Here is a 24634-nt window from a genome sequence, read left to right as displayed (position 1 = left end):
ACCCACGTTTTCTTCAGACTGAATCACTCCCCCTCCCCCAGGCTGCCACAGCTTCCCTACCCACTTCCACAGCACGTACTGCTCTTGGCCTCACGTCTAGCTTCCTGCTAAAAATTCAGTCTCTACTTTTTTTTTTTTTTATAATTTTATTTATTTATTTTTTTTCCCCCAAAGCCCCAGCAGACAGTTGTTATGTCACAGCTGCACATCCTTCTAGTTGCTGTATGTGGGACGCGGCCCCAGCACGGCCGGAGAAGCAGCGCGTCGGTGCGCACCCGGGATCCGAACCCCGGCCGCCAGCAGGGGAGCGCGCGCACTTAACCGCTAAGCCACGGGGCCAGCCCAGTCTCTACTGACTTTTAAACCACTTGGAGGCAGGACTCTCTCTTGCTGCTCCAGCACCGAGGCGCCACATCAGCATTTGCTGGGTTAAATAAGATCCAGTGCTTATCTCCACACATCACGACACATCACGAGCTCGTCTATACCTCCCTCCGAGAATCAAGTTCTAGGCACTTTGAGCCTAAGCTCTTCAGTGTTTCCTGGGACAGGTTTACTCCCTCTGCCGGGGTAGCATTAAAGGGATGTATTCATCGTAAAATGTCAAACCAGGCCTGCTGTCCCTGAGAGAGGACTTCCACCCCAGCACGTCATCAGCTGCCCACCAGAGTCATGTCCAGCTAAGCCACTTCTTTTTCCACAACGTAAGGTCTCCTCTTCCCTTCCCTCAGCAGAAGAAAGGGAAGCTGGCTGAGGGGTAAGGGGGCACAGAGCTGAGAGCTGGCAATCACAACAAGCATCAAGGGGGCATGCAGAGTAAAGAACCAAACACCAGGCCAGACTCACCAAAGGAAACGAGATTAGCTCATCCGAATTCATAGCACTCAGCTCCTTCTTGGAGATGGGGAAACTTGGAGGCAGGAAGTACCGTAAACAATTCCTAGACCAGAAAGAAGGTGGGGACAGGAATTCAGAATGGCGTGGAGCGGGTGGACAGTCACAGCTGGCCCTGGAAGGGGACGACACACGCACCGAAGGATCTGGACGAGCAGGTCAATGGTCTCGTGGTTGGTGCTTGGGGCGGTGGTGTCAGGCTCAATGCGAATGCAGTCCGAAGTGGAGGGCTCTGTCAGAGCTATGGCCTGCTGGGCCACTGCCGCCTCCTCCTCCTCCCCGCCCTCCTGCTGCGTGTCAGGGCTCTGATACTCCGGGGAAGGGGGCTTCATCAACCGCACGTCCTCGCTACCCTTCTCCACCCTAGGGAGGACACAGTGCTTGTGTTACATGTGTCCCAGGCTCCCAGGATAGGCTGCCTGCAATGGGGTCAGGACAGCACCTCCCTCTGCCCTGGCCAACTCTGTCAACCCAGCCTCTCTGTAGGGGCGTTACCAGCGGTCTCTGGGTGTTGTGTCTGTGGGCACGTAGTCAAACTTCACCTTCCATCGCACCACATTCTTGCCCACCTCCACAGCTGTGACACGGCCTGTGTACCACTCCCTGTTCACACGCACCTCCACGTGCAGCCCTTTATCTAAGAATGGAGACAGGGTGCAAATCAGAAAAGTAGACTAGAGTCCCCCCCTCAGCCAGGGCCATCTCAAGAAAAGTCATCCCAGGGTTCACAGGGACAAGAACCCCTAGGTGCTTGACCCCACTATGACACGGACATGGAGCCCAGCCTCCTGGTCTCCTTCCCCATCTGTCATGAGGATGTCAAAGAGCAGCCAGTTGAGTGACTTTCAGAGGTGAATGCCAAGGAATTAGTGCTAAGAATAAACACAAGGGCATGCTATCTTCAGAATTCTTCTTGGAATTAGGCTTGGAACCACTGTTGCGTGAGAGCCCGGAGCCAGGAAAGCCTTCGGGATAAGCTGCTGCTGGCCAAGGGGCCCCACTTCCCCACAGGCTGCCGGGTACCTCCCTGAACTCACCTTTCTGAGCCCTCTTGAGGTCAGCTGAGTCCTCTTCCCCAGCACTGTCTGAAAGCTGCAAGGAGAACAGTCTGTCAGACGCATCCCCAGTGCCCCAAAAGAGCAGACATTTGCATGACTGGCTGCCCAGAGTCATTAGCCGTCACATCTCATGTCATCTCACATGGCTGTTTAAACACCATGCCTCGCCGAGAGCCACTCTCTAAACCGCTATCTTAGGTATCTACATTTCTGCCACCTTTACAAACAAGATAGCAGGCAAGGGGCAGAATGTCACAGACTCAGGGAAGCAAAGGGTTTCAAGCCTCCCTGATCTCCGTCAGTGTGACCTCAGGCCTGTGATGAGAGCCAGAAGCCAGTCTCACTCAGGATCCTACCTGGCACCATGTTCCTAGTCATCTGTGTGACTGAGAGTCCTTCAGAGATGAAGTGGGCTTCTGGAAGGCTCATGGCACAGCACACAAACAGAGCTGGTGCAGACTGTAGGTGGTGGCTGGACACCCTGGGAAGGGAGGCTCTGACAACCTCACCTTCACCACCTACCTCGTTCAAGTCCTTCTTTTCCTCCTTCACAGCAAACTTGCCCCGCTTGGACCTCTCCTTCCTCCTTTCAGCCTCTTCCTCAGCTTCTTCCTCGTCAGAGACCCCGTGTGTCCGCTTCCGACTAGGAGTGGCCTACAGTAAGAGGAGAGGGAATGTGATGGACTCTGTCAGCCTTTAAGGTGCAGGAACATTCCATCTGGCCTAAAGGAGCTGTTCAGAGAGGGGCCTGTCTGTCTCTCAGTCCCCACCAGGGCTGCGTCCCCCTTGATGTTACTCAGTACACAGTAACCTCCTAGGCCCTGGGCCCATGAGGACCTTTGCTCAAAGCTGTCATAGGGGAAGCCTCTCAGTCCACTCCCTGCTTAGCCTGCCTAGCCAGCTAGCTGTGATCTCCCTAAGACACACCAACCACTGCTGCAGCCCACCAAGGCTGTCTGTCACCAGGCCGCCAACCTATGCCCACAGTGTGAGAAGCTGATGGAGGTGACTCAAGTTTGTGGCAGACCAAAACTCAGAGGGAACAGTGAAGAGCTCCCTGGACAGGAAACCAACTAGCTCTGTGCCCCTGACCAAGTTCCTTCAGCCACCTAGATGACTCCTCTAAGGGCAGCAGGGAAACTTTAGATTCAGTGATCTCCACCGAGGCTCCAGCAGGACAGCTTTGACACTGACAGACTCCATTCCTATACCACAGAGGGTGGGCTGGGGGCCAAAGGAGGAAAAGCATCTCACCGGGGAGAGTTTACTGGGCGGCTCTGGCTTCTTGACCACTGGAGTCTTGATGACTCTGGGGGCAGGGACCTCCTGAGGGCTCTTGGAGTTGGGCAGCAGAGATGGTGACAGCGGCTGCACCAGAGGAGCAGGCCGGGACACAGTCTTGACTGGAGTGTTAGCAGGCTTTCGGGGTGCCTCGGGCGGCTGGAGCAGCCTGGATGTACTGGCCTCCTCCCGGGCTGCCAGGGCAGGCGGCTTTGGGGTACTGCTAATGACAGGAGCCTTTCGGGGCTGGCTGGCTGGCCTGGGAGCTTGTAGGGAAGGGGGTCTGCTCGGGGCATTCTTGATCACAGCAGGTAAAGGAGGTGACCGAGGACGCTGAGGTCTACGTGCAGGTTCCTAAGAGAGGCCGAGAGAGAGAGTGAGAACACTGATCCTAGCATGAGACACCCGAGGAAAAAAGCCGCCTCCCCGGCCCCTGGGCTTTACCTCAGTGGAAGGTCTGGTGGTCACTTCTAAGGGCAATTTCTTCAGGTCAGCTTGGGAACGGATGGGTGTGGTTTTCTGCAGGGCAAACATGATGAGGTTGTTTGCATAACCTGGTACATTCAAGTAAACTCTTTCTGGATCTCCACTATATGTCTGGGATAGTGGGCAAATGAAAAAGAAAACCTGGGCCACAGTTCTACTATTACAAGTCTCCCATTCTCACTGGGAAGACAAAAAATACAAAAAACCATCAGCAAATTACAGGATTCTATGTGATTAATCCAGCAATTGAGAGACCAGGAAAAAGTGTCAATGGACTACATTCTTTTTTTTTTTTTAAATCAGGAATTTTTTTTGGCAGGTGAATATGTATTCTGAATTATTTATTTTTGAACATGACCATTGTGGTTGATGGAAACGTCTGGGATATGAGAGTGAGTCACAAGGCATGAGGTGGATGATAATTTCTTTTTTTTTTTTTTTTGAGGAAGATTGGCCCTGCACTAACATCTGTTGCCAATCTTCCTCTTTTTCTTTTTTCTCCCCAAAGCCCCAGTACATAGTTGTGTATCATAGTTGCAGAATTGTAGTTCTTCTATGTGGGACGCCACTCAGCATGGCTTGATGAACGGTGAGTACGTGCGCACCCAGGATCCAAACTGGCGAACCCCGGGCCACCAAAGCGGAACATGTGAACTTAGCTGCTATGCCACCGGGTGGGCCCCACTAAATTCCTATTAAAGAAGCAAAAAAAGGTGGGAAAGGCCTGTGGACGAGGCCAGAAAGGACAGGTGGGATTCAGCAGACAGGAATGCATGCAGACGACATCCAAGTTAGTGAGAGCATCTGCGCAGACACAGAAGCCAGAAAGGGACAAGGGTTTGTAAGAAATATGATAAAGGGTTAATATCATAAATATAACCAGAAAGCCTGATAAATCAATTAAGAAAAAAAAATAGAATAAGCAATTCTAAAAGAAACATAGACACATGAAAAAATTCTCCAATTTTAGAAATATGAAAGAAATTCAAATAAGATCTTTGCCTATCAAAGTTGCAAAAACATTTTAAAATAAATGTTCTGCTGGTAAAGAACAGAAATTAATACATCTTCTGGAGGGTAATTTGGAAATAGTTATAAAAAGCCATAGAATTTTACAAACCCTTTCAAAGTCACTTCTAGAAAATTACCCCAAGAAAATAATTATGCACTAAAAGATATATGTGTGTGTATGTCATGTGACACACGTCATGATCTCCGTATTTCTATATGTATTTTTGTGTACGTAAGCAGTCATAAAAAACTGGAAGGATATGTAGTTAATGGTGGTTACCTCTAAGGTAGGATCTTTATTTTCTGGACTTTTAAAACACTCTAAATGAACACCTGGGTTCAAACCCAGGTGTCAGTGCCTGCGGGTTGGGGTTGGAAAGCTCTGGCAGCACTTGTGGGTGAGTGAAGGCTGAAACTGGGCCTGAGGGAACAGGGGAGCCACTGAGGGTTCCTGTCCCATCCCGGACAGAGCCCTGACATAGCCTGGCTCTGCCCACTGCCCATGACCCACACACCTGCAGGGCCTCCAGCTTCTCCTGCTGCTGGCGAATTTTCTCTGTCAGCTGCTTCTGCTTCTCTTCCTGTGTCTTCAGGTCCTTTCTGAATGTCCCCAGGGGAACCTTCTGCTTCTGTTCAGAAGCCTCACACCTGTAGAGAGAAGGTGCTAGAGAGACTGTGCCAAACAGGGCTCTAGGTAGGGCAGGGTCCTTCTTCCTCAACCAAGCCATTCTGTCTCTCACCAAAGCAATCACCTCAGAGTTCCCAAGTGCATGGAGTTAATACTCACTGCAGGACACACATCTATTGTTATTTCTGGGGCACTTATTACGTGCAGCAAGACAGAGATGAAAGGATATAAGCACTGACCTCGAGAAGCATAGTGAGTTATTTACCCAAAGAGTGGAGAGAACACAGGGAAGTGGGGAGATACCCACAATCTCCCTGTTAGAGACAGTGCTCACCGGTCCTGCTCAGGATCAGGGTTCATGGAGCAAACCCAGGTGTCAGGGTAATCTTTTTCCACAGAACTCAGCTGAAAGGGGAGGGTCCGCCACTTCAGACACAAATCTGTGACACAGAAAACACCCCCACAAACGTCAGCCATGTCCACCAACAATATTTGTGATCAGGCTCCTCCCAGCCAGGCCCAAGGCAAAGATGCCCCTGACTTTCCGTGCGAAGATCGCACTCTGGCTCCAACTCTGCCTTTCTTACACAACGGTAATTCTTCTCAGGAACGGTGATTCCAGCAAGGATGGAAACTTTGCATCGTGGATTCTCAGTGCCCCCAGCCCCTCTTCCTCCTCCAGCAGGATCTTGGCTCAGTCATCACTCACACTATTAACAATCTGGCACCAAACCGAGTAAGCCCAGCCCCAAGGCTGAGTTCCCATGGCCATCATTAAACAGACTCATAGCCCTAGTGGGACCCTAAGTCCATTAATGTCAGTCCAGTCAGGAGGCCAGCACAGAGACGGAGAGAAGAGGGCCATGGACTGTGATGGAAAGGAGTCAGAAGGAGGTTCCGACCACCGACTTACCACACTGAATGGTGGTTGGGATTTCCATAGCTCTCCGGCGTTTGTAACGCAGCTCGCTGGATGGAGGCTGGTTCCAGTTGGCAGAGAGGTAGCCAAATTCATCCCAGAACTTGATAATTCCCCTCTGGGCTACAAGGCAAACACCCACACATCATGTTAGGAGCCAGCCTCTGGCTCCTCCTAAATTCACCTCCTTAGGCAGTGAGAGTATCCTAAGGCTGGAAGTGAAGAGAATGGGCATTACCAATGGCAATGTCCTTCCAGTACTGTGCCAGGTGCTCCCCCATCGCCCGCAACAGGTGCCGGAACTCCTTGGCATCAGCAAAGTCCTGCTTATTGTGTGTAGGCTCCAGGACCAGGTAGGGAACATCAACGACCCCAACAACCCCACCACATGCCCTGCAGGAAAGAAGACACAGCTCTGTTAACCTACTGACCAGAACCCTCCCGCCATCAGCCTTGGGCTGGAAAGCCCTCCTTGGGCAGTACTCACATGCCGCCTTCCAGCTGTGGACCCACTTTCTCATACATCTTGATCAGGCGGCTACAGTTGTAGATGAACATGCCATCCAGGTCACGGTGTTCGATGTTGACCCCAAAAACAAAATTCAGTTCCTTAGGTTCTTTAAGTGCTCTGAGAAGACAAAAGATAAATTCAAGCAGATCAACCACTAACACACAAACACCATGGTGTTTAAGATGTGTTAAGCTTAAGCTTAAACTTGAGATGTGTTAAGCAAAAAGTTTCGCTTTTCCATTCAATGTGTAACCTGTTACACTTGGTAGGGATATGCACTGTGCAGTGACTCTAAGCATCTCTAATTAAAAGCATGCAACTTTGGCTTTTGGTAACAAAACAGGGATGGATTTAAATATGAATGAGATACTGTAAAGCTGCTACAAATCTCTGCGAAGACAGTTACACAGTGGAATAAACACAAGGTTATCTGCATACCTACTGCACTAATGTGACGGTAATTAATTTTAAAAAGGCAAAAATTCACAAAAACAATCAACACGTGAGAGAAGAGACCATCATGTGATCAATGTCCAAAAATCGTGGACGCTGAAAAGCAGATGGATGAGCAGTGGACTGACTCAGACAGAAGCAACCTGAAACCTACACCTGTGGTGAGGAGGCCAAGAAGAAACCAGCCAGGAATTCAAGGCCCAGAGCCTGGAGAGGCTCCAGACATGGAGATGGGACATGGAGATAATTTAATGAGCTGGGACAAATGCGCATTCTAGATGAAAAAGGTACAAAACTCAATCTATAGCATGATTCTACATTTGTAGCCAGCGATAAAAAATTAAGAGTAGATATCACCAGGTGGTAGAAGTATAAGGGAGTTTTAAAATTATATGTCTTAAATGTTCTATATTTTACAAATTTTATATAATAAGCTTTTTATATATCCTTTAAATAAAAAGAATAAAGGAAAAGAAGGCAGAGAGGGGGGAAGGGAAAAGGCAAGAAGGGGAAAGGGGGAAGGGAAGAAAGTAAGGTGAGACAGTCGCCAGTCAGGAAGGCTGGCCCTGCCCTGCCTTTTCCTAGCCCAGGAAAGAACTGAGCTAGGAAAAACCTCTCTCCTACAGTGGGCATTTGACAAGCATTTTGGATCCCAACATTAATGGCTTTCTTAAAGCAATCTTTGTGACAGAATGGCAACCTCATGGGGTGGGGAGGGATTCCTCAAGCTTTTTAATTGTCAATAATCAGTACAAAAGCTACATAATTTTAAGAGACCAAAGGCCAGCCCTGGCACTCACCGCTGCTTGGCCTCCTTGATCCGCTTCTTGACATCGGCTTCTCTGCGCAGGGTAATGGCTGTGTTCTGGACCTGCCGCAACATCACCTGGAAATGTATGTCAGCACCAAGTGAGGGGAGGAGGTGCTTTGGGCCAAGGTAAGTAATATAACAACACATTTAAAACTTCTCAAATCACATGGATGCAAAAAACACCTGGAGATTTACTTCTTTTCTAAAGAAAATGGCTCTTGCTGGGGACAAACTCAAAAGCTGTGTTTCAAATGACCAGGCTCACTGACATGAAGGAGGAAACATCTCCAACTGAAACAATAGTCTATGGAGGTGTGTGTCTGACCTGGAGGGGTAGAGAACTGCTCTACCCTTACTACTGAGTACAACCTGGGGCAAGGGACCCTCTTCACTTCAACTTCTCTCTTTTTTTTTTTTTGTGAGGAAGATCAGCCCTCACCTAACATCCATGCCTATCCTTCTCTTTTTTCGCTGAGGAAGACTGGCCCTGGGCTAACACCCGTGCCCATTTTCCTCCACTTTATATGGGACGCGGCCTCAGCACAGCCAGAGAAGCAGTGCATCAGTGCGCGCCCAGGATCCGAACCCGGGCCGCCAGCAGCGGAGCGCGTGCACTTAACCACTACGCCACAGGGCCGACCCCTCAACTTCTCTTTCTATAGACTAAGAATACTAACAGTGTCCACCTCATAAAGTTGCTGGGATGTTGAAATGATTAGCCAAGATTCTGCCATACAGTGTGTTCAACAGTGATTATAGGAACATTATAACATCCCTTTTTTCAGCTGTAGGGCAAGGAATTCATGACTTGCCTGGGGCTGAGCAAGGCCACCTCTGGGATTCTAATGCCAGAAATGCTGGAGAAAAGCCAACTCTGGGATCCTAATGCTGGAAAACAGCTGCACAGATCTGGGGCCTTACCCTGGAGTCTCGTGTGAGGTCTCCACCTAGGCGTAGCTCTAATGTCCGAGCTTTGCTCTCTGCCTCCCGTGCCTTTTCTTCAGCTGAAACCCAGAAGAAATCATGATAAGGAATTCAAAGGTTCAAAACTCTTAGTCATCCCTCCTGGATCCCACAGAGCAGTCCTTGCTGGACAAGACCTGTGTACACTGTCAAGGAACAGGAAAGCTCCGAAAGAAACTTCCCTGCCTGGACTGCGGTCAATTCAAAGAGGACAAGCAAGGAGGCCCCAAGGAAAACAAGCAGTATTTATACCAGAGACCTGCTTTTCAAACTTTACAAGTGAAGCAGAACAGGTCAAAAACTGCCCAAAGCAACCAGAGTTAAACTCTCAGCAAGAGCTGGAAGCTATCAAAGTCCTCAGCCAGTCACTCTCCATCAAGCAGCCAATAAGCCCTGTCAGCATGAGAGACATTGAGATTTCTGCCCTGGAGTCAGAAAAACCAATTTCACAAGTATGTGGGCCAGAGGACAGTGTGGGATTCTTCACTCTGGGCAAACCAAGGAGGAATCGACATTGTTTTAGTTAAGTTCCTATAAATGGCTGAAGAAGAGAAGGTAGAGCCTGGGGAGAAAAATTGCTGAGGGGATTGGCACGTTGTGGGGAGGGGAACAAGAGGAACCGGACCAGCGGTTCAAGAGGACAGCCTATCCCTGAGTGTTCGACAGAGCTTTTTTCCTGGATCCTGCTTTGGCCTGAAGCAGAGTCCCCCAGACGACGCCCACCTGACCCCTACTACACAGGGGGAGCATTACCAATCCGCGCTACATGCTCGGCTTTCTTCACCTCCTGCTCTGCACGTGTCTTGAAACGGCTTGACGTGTACTTATACATCCTGAACAGAGGAAAAAGCAACCTGAGGGCCCAAGCAGCAGTGGGGCAGGGCGGAAAGCACCCTGCCTTCCTGCCTCCTACCAAGCTGTACCATCCTGGCCCCTTGTGATGAGTCAAAGCCAAGTTTATTTTAACAAAAAGACTCAATTCCTTATTCCACTTGCCCCTTGTGTCCTGCTCCGTCTTTGATAAGCAACCTGACTACTCACCAGGTCTGTCACTAATCCCACAGCAGCAACAAACCTCAGCAATCAGCCAGGGCCTCTGTTTTCTGTATAGCGTCTAAGGGCCCCTCAGCCCTGAAGTAAGAGGCTCAGACAGCTCACTGTGCCAGGCAAGGAACCCTCCACATCACAGAAGGCACTCACACTCAAAGAGCTTGGCCAACCAACCTCCACAGCCTGTCAGCCACCTCTGTCCCTCCCTCAGGACCCAGAAGTTTCTCCACAGTAAATTACAAGCAGCTTAAAGGCCCAAATGCAGTCAATGCTGTCAGAGCCTCTCATCTGGCATCACTCCAACAATGCCCCCAAAGAAATGCGGCCAGGCCCTGCCCTGGCCCAAGAGAAACAGCAGGCCAGGCTGGGCAGGCCCCTACCTGGGCTTGTACAGGCAGCAGGAGAGTCTCTTGGTCTGCACCTTGTGCCCATGGATGAAGATCCTCATCCGGGGATCAATATACAGCACAGCAGCATAGGCGCGGAAGGAGCGCCGCTCTGGCTTCCTGGAGGGGGCAGGAAGGAGGAGTGCTATCACCCACCCTAAAACCAACCTGATCAAGAATACAGTAGGATAGCCTCTCTGCAGGCCCTCCACCTTTCCACCTCGCATCTCGGCTTCTCTTGCCACCCTGAAGGGGTGTTTCCTCAGCGCGGGCACCACATCCCGCCCCCCCTCACATCCCCAGCACAGGCGCCCAACAGACACCTGACCTGGCCCTACTACTGCCCCACCATGGACCCAGCAATTCCTCTCCCCTCTCTAGGCCTCAGTTTCTTCTTCTGTCAAATCAAGGAGTTGGAGCAAGGGATCAGCAATCTTTACTTTTGGCTTAGCTGAGGATCTGTTGTCCTTCTATTCATCCCTTCTGCCTTGTGGCAAGAAGACATGGAGTTCTCAGCTCCATCAACTCTCATACCGGGAAATCCAGGGAATGAGCTCTCCCCTCTCTCCCTGAAGTCACCTTCTGAGCTTTTTCTCCTAAGACAATGAATACCAGTTCCAAGATTTCTCTCCCTTCCCAGCCACACTCACGCGCCCTCTGGGGAAGTCTCTGCCATCTGGATATCTCTTGGATTTGACGTTATGTCTAGCTCTGGCTCTCCATTATCCATGAGTTTGAGATTGAAGATGATCACCAGTGTTCCTGAGGAACAGAAATCCTCCTTTCATTCCGCCGGGTGCCCCCAGCCCATCCCCACACCACTCGTGGCTCTGGAGCTCCCGGATTCTAGGGGCTGGAGGCTCAAAGCCTACTTACCACTGTCCCCAGGAATCTTCATGAATTGAGTCATCACATCCTCCTCATTGCGGAAGGGAGAATACTTGTAGATGAGTTCTGTCTCGATGGCAAACTTCTCCACATTGTCTGTGACAGGTTCCCGGGTCCGAGCATTCCAGGTGGGCAATGGGACTATCACCTTTGAAGTAAGCACACGCACACACTATGAGGGAGGCCCCAGAACAGCATTCTCCCAAAATGTGCATCCATCTTGTCCCTCCCCCCAGTGGCTGCACACTGCCCTGAAGCTCCACAGCCTGGCGCCAGAGACTCTGTGGCTTCTGCCCCTTCCCAAGACTCAGCCTCACATCCCTAGGTTCCCTGGGGGTCTCTGGAGAACCCTGCTTGGGATGCCCCTGGCCATTTTCCTAATTTGGTAATAATTCTACTCTTTCCACTAAGGAAAACATATTTGCAATTATCTAGCGAATCTGAAGATATACATAAACATAACCTATAACTCAGTAATTCTACTCCCAAATATATATCCTAGGAGAAACTTTTGTGCATGTGTACAAGCAAACGTGTAAGAATAACACAAATATCCACTACAGAGTGGATAAATTAAACTGTAGTATATTTATACAATGGATCACTGAGCAGTGACAAAATGAACAAACTAACAGCTGCTAGCATCAACATGGATGAATCTCACTATGTTACATGATAGAAACAAAATACAGAAAAAAACGTACAGTATGAGTCCATTTATAGAAAATTCATAAAAAGGCAAAACTAAACTATTATTCAGGAATGCATACACAGGTGACAAAACTATAAAGGAAAACAAGGAAATGATTATCACAAAAGTCACCTGAAGGCAGTTCCTTCAGAGGTGCCATAAGGAATATGATCGGTGAGGAGTACACTGGGAACTTCTAGCATCAGTCTCTGATGGTGGCTATTTGGGTGTTCACTTGATAATTATTCTCTCAACTGTACATATATTTTAATACACTCTTCCATATGTACAGAATTTAATCTTATGTCTAACTAATGTTTTTAAAAATCCTACCCTTGTCAATTATACCTTAATAAAGCTGGAAAAAAAAATGCTACTCTGTTCAAAAACCCACTTGCCCAGAAGCCTCAACGTGCTCCTTCCCCTTCCCCAGCCAGCTGCCCAAGGAGTCCTGCGATGGCTGATTGCTGTGATTCCCTGTTACAGCAAACGAGTCCAGGTACCTCAGACGTTCAAATCACATGGCCCACCCTGAGTAAAAAGGGACATTGTATTTTAAAAAGGGCCGAAGTGATAAACTATTAAGAGTTCTGAGACATTTTGCTGGTTTCTAAGAAGCTTCATGCCTGTAGTATTCAAGCCTAGGGCTGGTTTAGACAAGACACATTCCTACCCAGCCAAAAATGATCTTATTTTGAAATCTTGGCTGAGTTCGCATTAGAGTACAATCCAAAACAGTGACCTTCTAGCACCAAGTAAGGAAAAAATTTCAACCTAGCTTTTTCACCAAGGGAATTGAGTTCCATTTGTGTTCTGTAAATTTGTACCTCACTCTGCACCTCCCATTCTTCACAGCAGTCCCAGGTGACACTGGCATTACTTTTAACTGTGGGCATTCACTTCCACTGGCACCCATCCCTGCCATCGAAATACTTCTCCTTTAGTTTCAATGCCACCACTCTCCTGGTTTTCCTCCTACCCTTCTGGCCACTCCTGTCTCTTTTGCCGCTTTCTCCTCTCCCTGGCCTTTAAATGTCAGCATGCATGCGATCCCAGGTCCTCTTCTCACTCTACACACTCCTTCAGGTGAGCTCATTTGCTACCAAGAATCCTGGAGCCCAGGCCTCCCTCAAGCTCCAGAACCAGACTTAATTTTGTATGTCCAGGACAAAACTTACACTCTTGCCCTCCAAACTGCCCCTCTTCCCTTCTTCCCCAGCTCCTGACAGCCCACCACTCCCCACAACTGCCACCCCAGCACCTGAGTCATCTATGACCCCTCCTTCGCCTTTCTCCGCTCCACTGATCAAACACCAATCTGTGGGTCCCACATGCTGAAGAGATGACGACTCCTTTCTCTCACTTCCCTGCTGCGAGTCCCACCAGGCTATACACAGCCAGGGCTTCTCAAGTGGTCCACCCCAACACCCTAATCTTTCCAATCCAGTCACCACACAATAACAAAACTGATCTTTTTAAAAGAGGATCTGATACTGCCATACCCTCGCTTAAATTCCCTTTAATGGTTGCTTTTAATAAAGTCCCACATGCTCACTAAGGCCCTAAGGTCAAGCCTGACCTGGCCCTCCTCGCTCTCCAGGCACCACCTTTCTTCAAGTCGCCCCTCTGCCAAGTCCCTTGCCACAGCCCTCACCAGCTCTCAGGGCCTTGAATAGACTTGAATATTTCTATTGACTTGAACACCCTCCTCCTGCCACCCTCAGTCCATCAGGAAACACTCCTGAAAACCTCAGCTGAGGCTAAGCTCTCCTGCCCTACCTTCTCCCAGGAGCTTGCTCTTTTCAGCTGCAGCACTTCTCTCGCTCCAAGTATGCTGAGAACTGACAAACTGCACCAAAATGCCAACAAATCCACCGGCTTGCCAAGTAAAGATGGCAGAAAAAGACAGCCTTTCATTCCCAGCATGAACTCATTTGCTAAGATTTAGGCTCACATCTAAACAGGACCACTACAAATTTAATCAAAGTTAACCAACAGAGCTGACTTATTGAAGCTTTGACTGAATTCACCTATCTGTTTATGTGACAGCCATGGATCTCTCTCTGCAGACCCTCTCAGCCCCTCTCTCAAGCTCTGGCCTCCATTTCTCACACGTGAAAGGAGCTGCTAAGAGTCCAGGGTGAGGCTGGGCAGACCAAGGCCTTCCCTGATCCCCTCAAGGAGGGGCACAGACCTCACCAGACCAGCTTTGCAGATATCTGAGCCACTAGGCCACAAAGAGAATCAGGTGAGCATGTGTTTAGCTTACATAATTACCAAAATGTTTTAAAATCAGAATAGTCCAGATTCGTTGGGCCTTCCTTCCAGCATAGTAATAATCAGCTGGGGCTGAGTGTCAGCTGCCATTTAGCAAAAACCTTATGTTGATGTTTTCCATATGCTCACCTGCTTCACTGCCTGTCCAGGCCCTGTAGGTATCCGAGTTGTAGCCTCTGATATAGATGGTTAGAGCAACACAGTTCCTCAAAAGGAAAATGCGCTCATAGCACATTCCACAAAATCACCATCATATGGCAAAGACAGTGCTGTTACTATTATTACTGCCATCTGTGGTCTCCACCCATAGTCATGGAAGCCCAAAGTACACCCCTGATAAAACAACTCTCCATAGTGACACCACCCCCTCACCCCCAGACTGAATTCAAGCTGCAGATCTAGGGGACCTGCAAATCCAACTCTTGTTTCCTGCCAGCTAATGGCCTCATTCTCAGAAACAGGACAACTATTCTCTGAAGCTTTGAGATTTTTATTTCCTCTCACATTAAGATAGCTACCTTAACCCCTCAACCAATTCACCCAACCAGCTAATCCCATAACAGGGGGCACAGCTGTAATCCAGCAACCCCAATGAGCCCAGCACTGCAAATGACCTACGAAAACAGCCTGGGCAGACACAGGAAAGGTGGAATGGTGACTGGGACCACAAGGATGGGACCTACTTCATCAATGCCTTCCTCCTCGTGAAAGGTACGAGACAGGAAGAGGCAGGTCATGGTGTCTTCCTTCTTGGTGAAGAGGATAAAATCCTTTCCAATGCGCATTGAGCCCCTGAAAGGGAAGCAGAAATGGGTTATTCTCCTAGGGATTCAAAAACTCATCTGAAAAAGAAATAAATCCACCCTCTGGATGTAACTGAAACCACCTTTTGAGGGCTCTCCTAAAGGCCTCCCTGGGTCCGAGGACCCTGAGCTGAGTTCCACAGCCCTCGTTCCCTCTCCTCTCACCCGATATTCCTCCCTCTGCTCTTCCATTGGCTTTAGCCTTTCCCTATAACCTTCTCAACCACACTTACCTACTGCACAGGGCTCTCTCACAACCCTTCTAGGGCCCGTTCACCGCCGATCACCAGCCCCAGGTTAGTTTTACCCCCAGCCCATCGCCACAACGATAACAAGAAACCCTACCGCCCGTGCTCCAGGTTCATCCCAGCTACACAAGGGCTGCTGTATCCTCTGACTGTGCCACCGTCAGATTTCAGTCCAGTAACTGATACCTTCAACACATCATCTTCTATGCTGACCACATCCAGTTCCCATCCTGTCCTTCCTTTGCTGAGACAAACACCCCTCCTCTCCACTCATCAACTGGCAGCACCATCAAGGGAACAGCCCACTGCCTATGCTCACAAGTCCTCAAAAAAAAAAACAGTACGACCCCAAGGCTCAGCCAAATGTAGGGGCTAACCACACAAAATATAATTCTTGACCACAGTTTCTGACGAGGCCTATAATTAGCTCATGTCCTATAACTACAGTCATCTTCTGTCTCAGAGTTGTTTTGTCATCTCAAGTTCATTTTGACACAGGCAGGTCCTTGCTTTGGGACACAACAGGTTTCTGGGAAATGTGCCTTGAGGCTGACTTCCACAAGGAAAAAGTCTGAATGGAATCAACTGCTTCCTTTCTCTGTTTGGCCCCATTAAACCATCCTTGAGAAGCAGGCAAGGACAGGCCTTTCTAGGCAGCATGGAACAGGGCAAAAGCATGAAGCACCGGTAGGAAGACTGCCCACCAAACAATGAGGCTGTTTAGCTCCTTTCTTCTGAGCAGCTTCTGGGGCTTTATGGCTATTATCTCATTAGTCCTTATAATAGCCCAGGGAGGTGACGGCAGTGGGAAGTCATATTACTCTCTTTTATATACAAACACAAACCAGGCTGGCAGGCCAAGCACACAAATGAATGCCATGTCCCATTTCCCCAAATGCTCAGGAGAACTCCCAGGACACTATCCAGACACCCTGGGGGCTGCCAAGTTCTGCTTCTCCTCCAGTTCCCAAGGTGCTGGCAATGCTCCTTCCCTTGACGTTTTCACAGTCCTCCTCCTTCCTTTCTGAAGCTTACTGGTGGCAAAATGAGGCACCTTACCTTGCCTTCTGTCAAAGCTTACTCTTGCCCTAATTGGGCAAAAACTCTCTTTGTGCCTCTTTCTTCCCTCTGTCTTTGATTCTGACCTTGTAGGCTGAATAGCAACAATCCAAAAATGCCACTTCTTTGCTGGCTTCCCTGCTTCTCAGCCCTATTCGCACCACAAATCACTTCTTCCTAAAATTTTTTCAACTTCTGAATTGGTTTCAAAATTAATACACTCTGAACACTAGATGGCTCCATCTCAATGGGTTCTTTACAAAAGCTGGTCTACTAAACTACGCTAATGACAACACTCTCAACTTTGGTATGCTTTCCTTCCCAGTCTTCTAAGCACTTTCAGAGTCACATTTCATTTGCACCTAAAACTTGCCATGTAAGGGAGAATGTCACAGATTAGAACCCCATTTTCTGGATTAGGAAACAGATATTCAGAGAGGTGAAATGGCTTGCCTGAGGCCACAGAATTGATAAGACCAGGCAGGAACAGGCTGGCCTACAATCCAGATGGCAAGTCAGAGTTTCTTACATCACACTGACTCTAGGAGACCTCAGTTACTGGGGACTTAGGATCACCCACATCAGAATCACCTGGGGAGCCTATGAGAAACACAGATTCCTAGGCCATAACCCAGACTCACTGAATCAGGCCAGGAATCTGCCATGGAAGGATTAAAGAAGGAGAAATAAAATAGAAGCCAGAAACCAGGCTAGGGCTCTTACAGCAATGATAGCATTTAATCCTTATCTGACTCGGTATGTATTATAATCCCAATTTACAAAGGAGGAAGCTGAGGCTCAGAGAAATAATTAAGTGGCTGAGATGAGATTTAAACGTCAGTTTGTCTGACTGAAGTGAGACAGACAGCAGCTCCAGCTTTGAAGTCAGAAAGACCTGGTTCATGTCTCGGCTCTACACTTGGGCATTTTTACATCTTTCAGCAAGTCACTTTACCCCTATAAACCTCAATTTTCTCATCTGAAAATGAGAATAATAGTACCTACACCACATAGGGCTATAGTGAGGATTAAACGAGATTTCCAAGTAAAGTTTTTAGCATAGTGCTTGGCACATGGTAAGTGCTTGTTATTACCATTTGGTTCCTGCCCTGAGAGACAAATCAAAAAGTCGAGGTACCAGGTTCCTGACGTCTTTGAAAGCACTTTCTTCCCCACGCACCCAAAGCACACTGCACGTGAGGGACAACTGATGCTGTTGACTGACCAAACCAACGCCCTATTTCAAACAAAACAACACATTTCCACAGCAGGACTGGAAACGTGACCCAGAATTCCATTGGTACAAACTCCAATTCCACTAAATCTTATTCCATCCAAAGGTATGTACAGCTGGAAGTGAGCATTTCAGAAATAGAAACCCTTCTCTTGGGGCTTCACTCAAAACCAGAACAACACATTCCAAACACCAAACAAGTGGGAACCAAGGACTGAGAAAGAAGTCTCAAGGGATTTGAAGACATTAGGTAGGCCCCTGCTACAGGGCCTAGCAGGACATGTGAGTCGAGACCATGTCCTCTGGGAAGGAGGTTTCGGGGGTCTCTCTCCCTCACCCTGGATCCCCAGTGCCCAGCCCAAAGTGTGACATGTGGCATGTGCTCAGGGAATACCGCTGGGCTACGAAGCGATCCCCTCACCATCTCAAATACATCCCAAGCCGACAAAACAATCACTTGCATCCTCAAGGATAGGATAAAAATAAGAATTTTCAACAAGAGGAGAGGTTCCAGAGCACAGTGCCAAGAGAAACCTACAACTTCTCCCACTCCAACTGGTTTCGGATGTTCATACTTTTCAATCTGTGAAGTAAACTAGGCTGGACAACACTTGGTAAGTCCCCAAACCACTACTCCTTTCTGACTTTCCTTCTGTTCCAGAGTTACAATGATGGAGGGACAAGAAAGGAAAGTTTTCACTGGACAGAAGCATGACAGCAATGAGTGATTTTGTTTTGAGTCCTGTGACAGGCTTCTAGTATACTTACGATTTTAACCCATTCCCGTACTGCCCAATCTGGGTGGACTCAGGCGTTCGCTTGGCTGACTTCCCAAACTGGATAACACTGGCAGCATCACCTGAAGTGGCAGGCAGAAGAGAAAGTGAGAAGTTTGCCATTTCTTTCCCAGGCTCCTAAAAAATCAAAGGTCTGAGCCTTAATAAATCCAAGCAGGGCTGTTTGTCTATTAAAAACCTCTGTCCCAGGAAATTCACAACCATGAGGCAAATGGAGGCAACCTCTGACTGGCCTGTCAGTACCACCATCACTGACTTTGTTCTGTTACCAGAACCTGGTTATAAGGCTAGGGGAGGCCGCTGTAGTTCCAGCTCTAGGATGTGGTACAAGCTGATAAATACAATGTCAAGAGGCAGGTAATCTGACTGACTTCAGGTTGCCATCCAGACCCTATCTCTCATGCTAGGACAAGACCCGGCAAATCCATTAGTGCAATTAAGCCTGAGATGTGGCAACAGACTTCTCTCCCCAGGTGGATCTTCTAATCACAATAGTGAGGCAACAGAAAAACAGGTTAACATAAGTATTTGTAAAAATGGTTACATCTTCCCCAAAAGCAGCAATCATCTTGCTTACTTGGATCCATTCCTGCTCCATCATCCAAAAAGCAAAGCATAAATCCTCCTCGAAGGTCCTCTCGCCTTTCTGTAAAAAAAGCAGCTGCCATTACTGGGTGGTTACCCACCAGTGGGCGACAACATGGATATGATCAGAAGGTTGATCAATGTGAAGCTTGGTCCAAAAAGGTCAAGTCAAACCTAGCTTCTCCTTCTAACAGTTCTAGCTAGTGCAAGTTAAACATCAGGGCCCTTGTGGGCAAGAATTCCCACCAAATGTTCTCCAATGCTTTCTGGTTACTGAAAAAGCCTGGCAGAATCTAAAAGGAGGGCAGGGAATAAGTGGTTCAGCATCTAACCACACCCAGGACCACTGAATATGCATGTTTCCACACATACCTCAATCATCCTTCTGCCCCTCTCCACCTGGATTACTTCCACCTCTGCCCTCTGCTATAGACCTCAAGTCACTAAAATACCCCAACTACTATATGCTGTACCTTATCAACATTGCTCAAATTCAACAGAACACCTCCTTTGTGGTTAAGTTTGGGGTAGCCTTCAGACAAAGAGATCAAGCCAGACATGCTATGGGCACAGTGGTGGCAGCTGCTATCGAGATGATGAAGTACCATGTCTCTATGTGACTATCCCCAGGCTAAGTGCAGTTTCTGGGCTATCTATATTCATCATCGTATCCCCTGCTTGCTATGGGTCGTTGAAATGGCTCCTCAACCCAGGAGTGAGAAGGCAGAGGGTGCAGTGAGAGCTGCCTGGTTCCCAGCTGGACCTGCTTGGGACTGGAAGGAGGAACAGTCCTTTGACAATAAGACACAGAGCAGCTACGACAGGCCTTCCTGGCCAAGAGGAAGAGAACACAACAGACTGTGGCTGCCATTCCAGCAGAAGAACCTCCTTTCAGCAGCTGTCTTCTGCAGTGGCAAGAGGTTACTCAAAGTAGTCTGAGTCCAAGCACGTCACAGACACTGGAGAGGAGATTCCCAAATAGGCAAGGGGGCAAGACTAGAGTTTCCAAGGTGCCTTTTGACCCAATGATGAGGACTAGGTGGGCAAAGGAGGAACAGCACGGGCCTTGGAATCAGGAAAGCACTTCTACTAAAAGAAAGGTCTGTGTAAGGTACTACGGGGACAAACCCAAGACTGCTTTGGAGCCCAGCTCCTAATTGAGGACTTTTTTGTCTGCTCCAAGCTGCAGTTCACCAACTTTATACAACTTATCTAAGCTGAGGAATCTCAGTTTAGAAAGCTCTTTGTCCTCCCCTCAGGCTAAAGATTCAAATGAGTCATGACCGCTTTCTGTTAAATGGACTAGTTAATGTAATTTAAAGCAGTATTTCAGAAGTACTATAAACCACAGAGATTTTCAAGTATCACTCAGTGTTCAGGAAGCTGAACTTTGCTGAAACATTAATAACAAATGCTTCTTGAAAGTTCAAGGGCAAGGTCCTTCTTGGAAGTACTGTTGGTAGATAGGAAAACTTCTCCTTGTGGCAGTGCCTCTTCGAGTCTGGAGAATCCAAATGAAACCTAGCAAGCAGGAGCGAGTGCAAAAAAAATGCAAAAAGGCTTCAAAGTTTCCTTCTGGAGGAAGCAAAGTGTCATATGGAGACTCAAACTGGGTCAGGTACAGAGCATAGGAAAAGAAGTATTCTAAATCTAGCCCAGAGCCATTTGCTGTACACTGTACACTTGAGCCATAAAATGTACACGAAGACTGCTTTGAAATCTAGAAACTGGTTCAGACCAAGTGCATCTGAAAAGTTCCCAAGGATTACTGGCATTTCTTGAACACTACCTAGGAAGTTACTTCTAGGCCCCTGTGTTTGTTAGAACAGGACTCAGCACACTGTTTTAACACACAATCATCACTTAACAGTGGATCTGAGATCCCTTTCTTGCTTAAGGACTTCATTTCAAAGCTTTTTCATGTGGTTTATGATGGTAGGAGACCCACCTGCGGAGGATCCTCCTGGCCACATAGTGACCAACAGCCTGTAAGCAGCTGTCCAGGTCGATGGTCATGTGCAACTGACCTCAGGGCCAAGAAAGACTCGCTAACACAGCAGTAACTTCAACTTTGTAAACAGGCAGTGTGGCGTCTTCACCTGGCTACAATGCTGATCCCAATCACTCATTTATTCAGTGAACATTTACTGAGCACTACCTATGTTCCTGGCTCTGCGATAACAGCAGTGAACAATGTAGATGTGCACTGCCTTCACGGAGCTTACAGTCCAATGGATGCTACTCTCTGTAGCAGATCAGGTAAGCAGGAGGGTTTAAGTGGAAGGAGACTAAGAAGAGTATCAGCTAGAGCAAAATGTAGCGTGCCTAAGAATCACCTGAAGAGCTTGTTAAAATACAAGCTCCACCCTGGAGAATCTAATTGTGTGGGTCTGAGGTAGTACCTGAGAATTTGCATTTCTAACACATTTCTGGGTGATTCCAATACTGTCCATTGGTGGACCACTCTGAGAAGCACTGAGCTAGAGCAAGCAAGAACTAGGTTTCCCTGTTCAAAACTATCTCCCCAGATATTCCACCTGTTAGAGATGCATTCCTAACACCTGATACTTACTCTAATCATTCAACTGAGTGAGATCTGAAGCCTCCAAAGCAAGGATTTTGACGAAGGAGGGGGAGTTCTGGACAGAGGAGAGTCTAAGCAGCTGGGAGTTGTATTCTCCCCCTACCATCATACATCTTGGAAGCAAGACAGGGAGGGCAAAGCCAAACTGCCTTCTTTGCAGTTGTGCTTCAGATCCCGGTAGCAGCTATGTAAGGTTATCAGAACCAGTTTGGAAATCTGTACAGCTAAGTTTCCCCCAACATAGCTAAGTCTGGCTTCTCCAAATTAGCCTGACATCCCTCCACCCAACTCCAGTGGGGAGAAGATAGGAAAAAGAAAGAAGCGGGAGAAGAGATGTAAAATGGAGCTATAAGTCAGAAGTCAGAGATGATATAATAATGTCCTGAGCAGAGACTGTAATAAAATGACATCCACGTTGTTCATCGTACTTTGCAATCTGTTTGAGCAGTATTCATTTCAGTTACATTTGCTCTAATTTTCCATTTACTAACCATTGAATTGGCAACACAAAAGGGATCTTTCCTTGAGGAGTAGCACTCCCTATCCAAGGAAGTCGAGAAAGTTAATAAAAAAACAGTCTACTTCTGACAGGCACATTATGGTCTCGCCCCATCTAACTGGAATACGTTGGATAAGTGAACACCTCTACACTTTGAGAGTCTGATTGATTTCTTTCTCACCCTTCTTAGGTTTAAATACAATCTTTTAAAATGTGACATTATGGTGAATTCAAGCTACCTTTGATGTTTGGGGAGATTTCCAAGTTCAGTATCAACCTAGTTTCAGAATGGGAGACAGGGCAATACTTTCTCCCATGTACTAACAACAAGAACTTTATAGTATTAACATATTACTAATTTATTATTCTACTTGTAAAATGAAGTTGCTTTTTTCCCTGCTGTTGAATATGTTAATAATAAGGCACTGAGTTAGAAAAGTGTGAAGTTAAGGACACCTCAGCCAAGACTCCCAATCTTGAGGTACTTGGAGTAAATCAAGTCTTTTTCCAAAACGCTATAGTGCTTAGTGCTTCTATCACACCATTTAATCCTTAACTGCCTTGACAGTTCCCTCAAGATCGAGTTATTGTTCTCTAATCATCTGTAGAGTGCTAACTGTCTCTCTAATTAGAGACTAAGTTCTCTCATGAGAACTCAGCAAAGGCCCCACTTCATTCTCTCTAGACTCCTCCCAAAGCACAACAGGAGTAACACTGAGCACAGACTAAATGCACCCTGGGCCTTTTTCATTTACGGTGAAATACAGCTGTTCTGGTGCATTCTGAGTATAAAGGACTAAATTTCCTTGCTGAAATTCACCCACCAAAGGCGGTAGGAGGAGACAGAGATGATGTTTTTTAAAAAGCTTCTTCCAAATAGACTAGCTATAATGATTTGTCCCTTTGACACCACTTGGAGTAGAGGCCCATTCTCTGCTTTGCCATCTGTACAACGATTAAAACAGCTGCCGTTTCTTTCAAAGGTAGCCGTTACTACACCTCACTAAAGCATAATGAGATGTAAGATACACACTGTAGCTTGGGAATGGCACCTCCATCTGGCCTGAGGGTTTAGTAACCATCTTTTAACATTCTTCTGCTGTGCCCCTTTTTCCTGTTACTTTCTTCTAAAAATAAAAGGAGTCCTATTTCCACCACTTTGGCAGAGCCTTTTGAATAAAGGCTTTCAGAATTTAAGCAGTATAGCTGAGTTTTAGCTCTTCTGAATATTTTCTTTGCTCCACAGTACATCAGGCATGAGAAATTCATTAAAACTCAGAGATTTTTCTTAATTATACGACACTGGAGGTTCTGAGAATTACTTCTTAGTTGTGTACTTGTTCCCATTTATCAAATGGATCCAAGAAGAAGAAGAGGGGTCATTTGGTAACTGTATAGTCCCACAAAAACACTCAAGTCTTCTCAGAAGCTAGTCAGTATTACTTAAAATATTACTTCAAACCTTTCAGAAGACTTCAGAAAAGTCTGTCAGAAAAACAGATCATGCTAGCCAAATTAGATTTAAAAACGATCTTCCTCTATTCCACTTGCAAATTTTTAGCATTCAAAAGACCAAAAAACATGCTGGTACAAACAATGCACAGGCAGAAAGCAAACTATTTAAAAAAAAAAAAAAAGGCCAATGATAATGACTAAGAATTCTTCCACTATTGTACCTACTCTAGAAAAAAAACAAAAGATCTTACTGCCCAACAGCAGAGCCAGTTAAATAAGCAAAACAGTAGATGCTGACAATATCTTTAAATTTCAAGCAAAGAAGCCCTCCTTCCTACCTGACACCTCTGTCTGAGAACATCTCCTCTGCAAACCTCTGTATCAACCCAGTTACTCAGCTGTTTTATGCAATTGACAACAGCAACTCTCCAAGTTGGGTCTTGTCCTGACGAAGGTTGCAAAGGAAGAAAATGGCCTTCAACAAGATCTCTCTTTGGCTGCAGGTCACCTGCTACAAACTGGTCACCTGCTAACTCCAACCAGTAAAATCACTGGTACTTGGTTATTTCACTCCCCACTACTCTACTCCCATCATCCCCATAAATCTCCTGGTGGCTATTTAAAGAGATCTATAGATCTGGGCACCCCACATTAGTTTCTTTACACCGATATTTTTGGTTTCTATTACATGCCTGACAAGGGCTGCCCTGTTTCTACCTAAGACTTGGAGTAATCATGTCATCTGCCCAAGTTCCAGTAACCAGTTATTTCCCACTCATTTCTTCTTAGGCATGCAATAAATGCATTGAAAGGAACTAGGCATTAGAAGAAAGGACTGACGTCTGTCTCACCTGCATAAATATCTATTCTGGTGGCATCAGCATCTCTGCAAAATTAAAAGAAAAAAATCAAGATCCAAATGAGAATATGAAATATCAATCATCAAAATGCACAGTATTTTAAGTGGGATACATACAATTTTGAGTCTATTTTCAGAAAATCATACAGAAATTTGGTGTACCTTAAAGCTATACTTTCAAACTGGGCAACACAATTTTCCTTA

General features: G+C 47.1%; 1 protein-coding gene across 5 annotated transcripts in view; it reads right to left on the bottom strand.

Moving 5' to 3' along the window:
- The window catches only part of MORC2 (MORC family CW-type zinc finger 2), a 39619-nt gene that overhangs the window by 4588 nt on the left and 10397 nt on the right, over window positions 1-24634 (bottom strand). For all 5 annotated transcript variants that reach the window (XM_087423954.1, XM_004429772.3, XM_014786977.2 and 2 more), the window contains exons 3-24: window positions 24423-24457; window positions 19026-19094; window positions 18420-18510; window positions 14991-15099; window positions 11328-11487; window positions 11102-11213; window positions 10446-10571; window positions 9769-9848; window positions 8974-9056; window positions 8042-8127; window positions 6765-6905; window positions 6516-6670; window positions 6272-6400; window positions 5693-5798; window positions 5246-5378; window positions 3678-3752; window positions 3207-3587; window positions 2475-2606; window positions 1932-1986; window positions 1390-1531; window positions 1033-1257; window positions 847-940 (exon numbers count right to left, since the gene is read on the bottom strand). In XM_087423954.1, coding sequence (XP_087280080.1) covers window positions 847-940; window positions 1033-1257; window positions 1390-1531; window positions 1932-1986; window positions 2475-2606; window positions 3207-3587; window positions 3678-3752; window positions 5246-5378; window positions 5693-5798; window positions 6272-6400; window positions 6516-6670; window positions 6765-6905; window positions 8042-8127; window positions 8974-9056; window positions 9769-9848; window positions 10446-10571; window positions 11102-11213; window positions 11328-11487; window positions 14991-15099; window positions 18420-18510; window positions 19026-19094; window positions 24423-24457 — 2719 coding nt within the window. The remainder of the gene's footprint in view (window positions 1-846; window positions 941-1032; window positions 1258-1389; window positions 1532-1931; window positions 1987-2474; window positions 2607-3206; window positions 3588-3677; window positions 3753-5245; window positions 5379-5692; window positions 5799-6271; window positions 6401-6515; window positions 6671-6764; window positions 6906-8041; window positions 8128-8973; window positions 9057-9768; window positions 9849-10445; window positions 10572-11101; window positions 11214-11327; window positions 11488-14990; window positions 15100-18419; window positions 18511-19025; window positions 19095-24422; window positions 24458-24634) is intronic.

Source organism: Ceratotherium simum, chromosome 35 (genome assembly GCF_057802395.1).
Source record: "Ceratotherium simum simum isolate JZ-2026a chromosome 35, ASM5780239v1, whole genome shotgun sequence".
NCBI classification, from domain to species: domain Eukaryota; kingdom Metazoa; phylum Chordata; class Mammalia; order Perissodactyla; family Rhinocerotidae; genus Ceratotherium; species Ceratotherium simum.
Note: the sequence above shows the minus strand (reverse complement) of the source record. Positions and strands in the feature narration are given on the sequence as shown.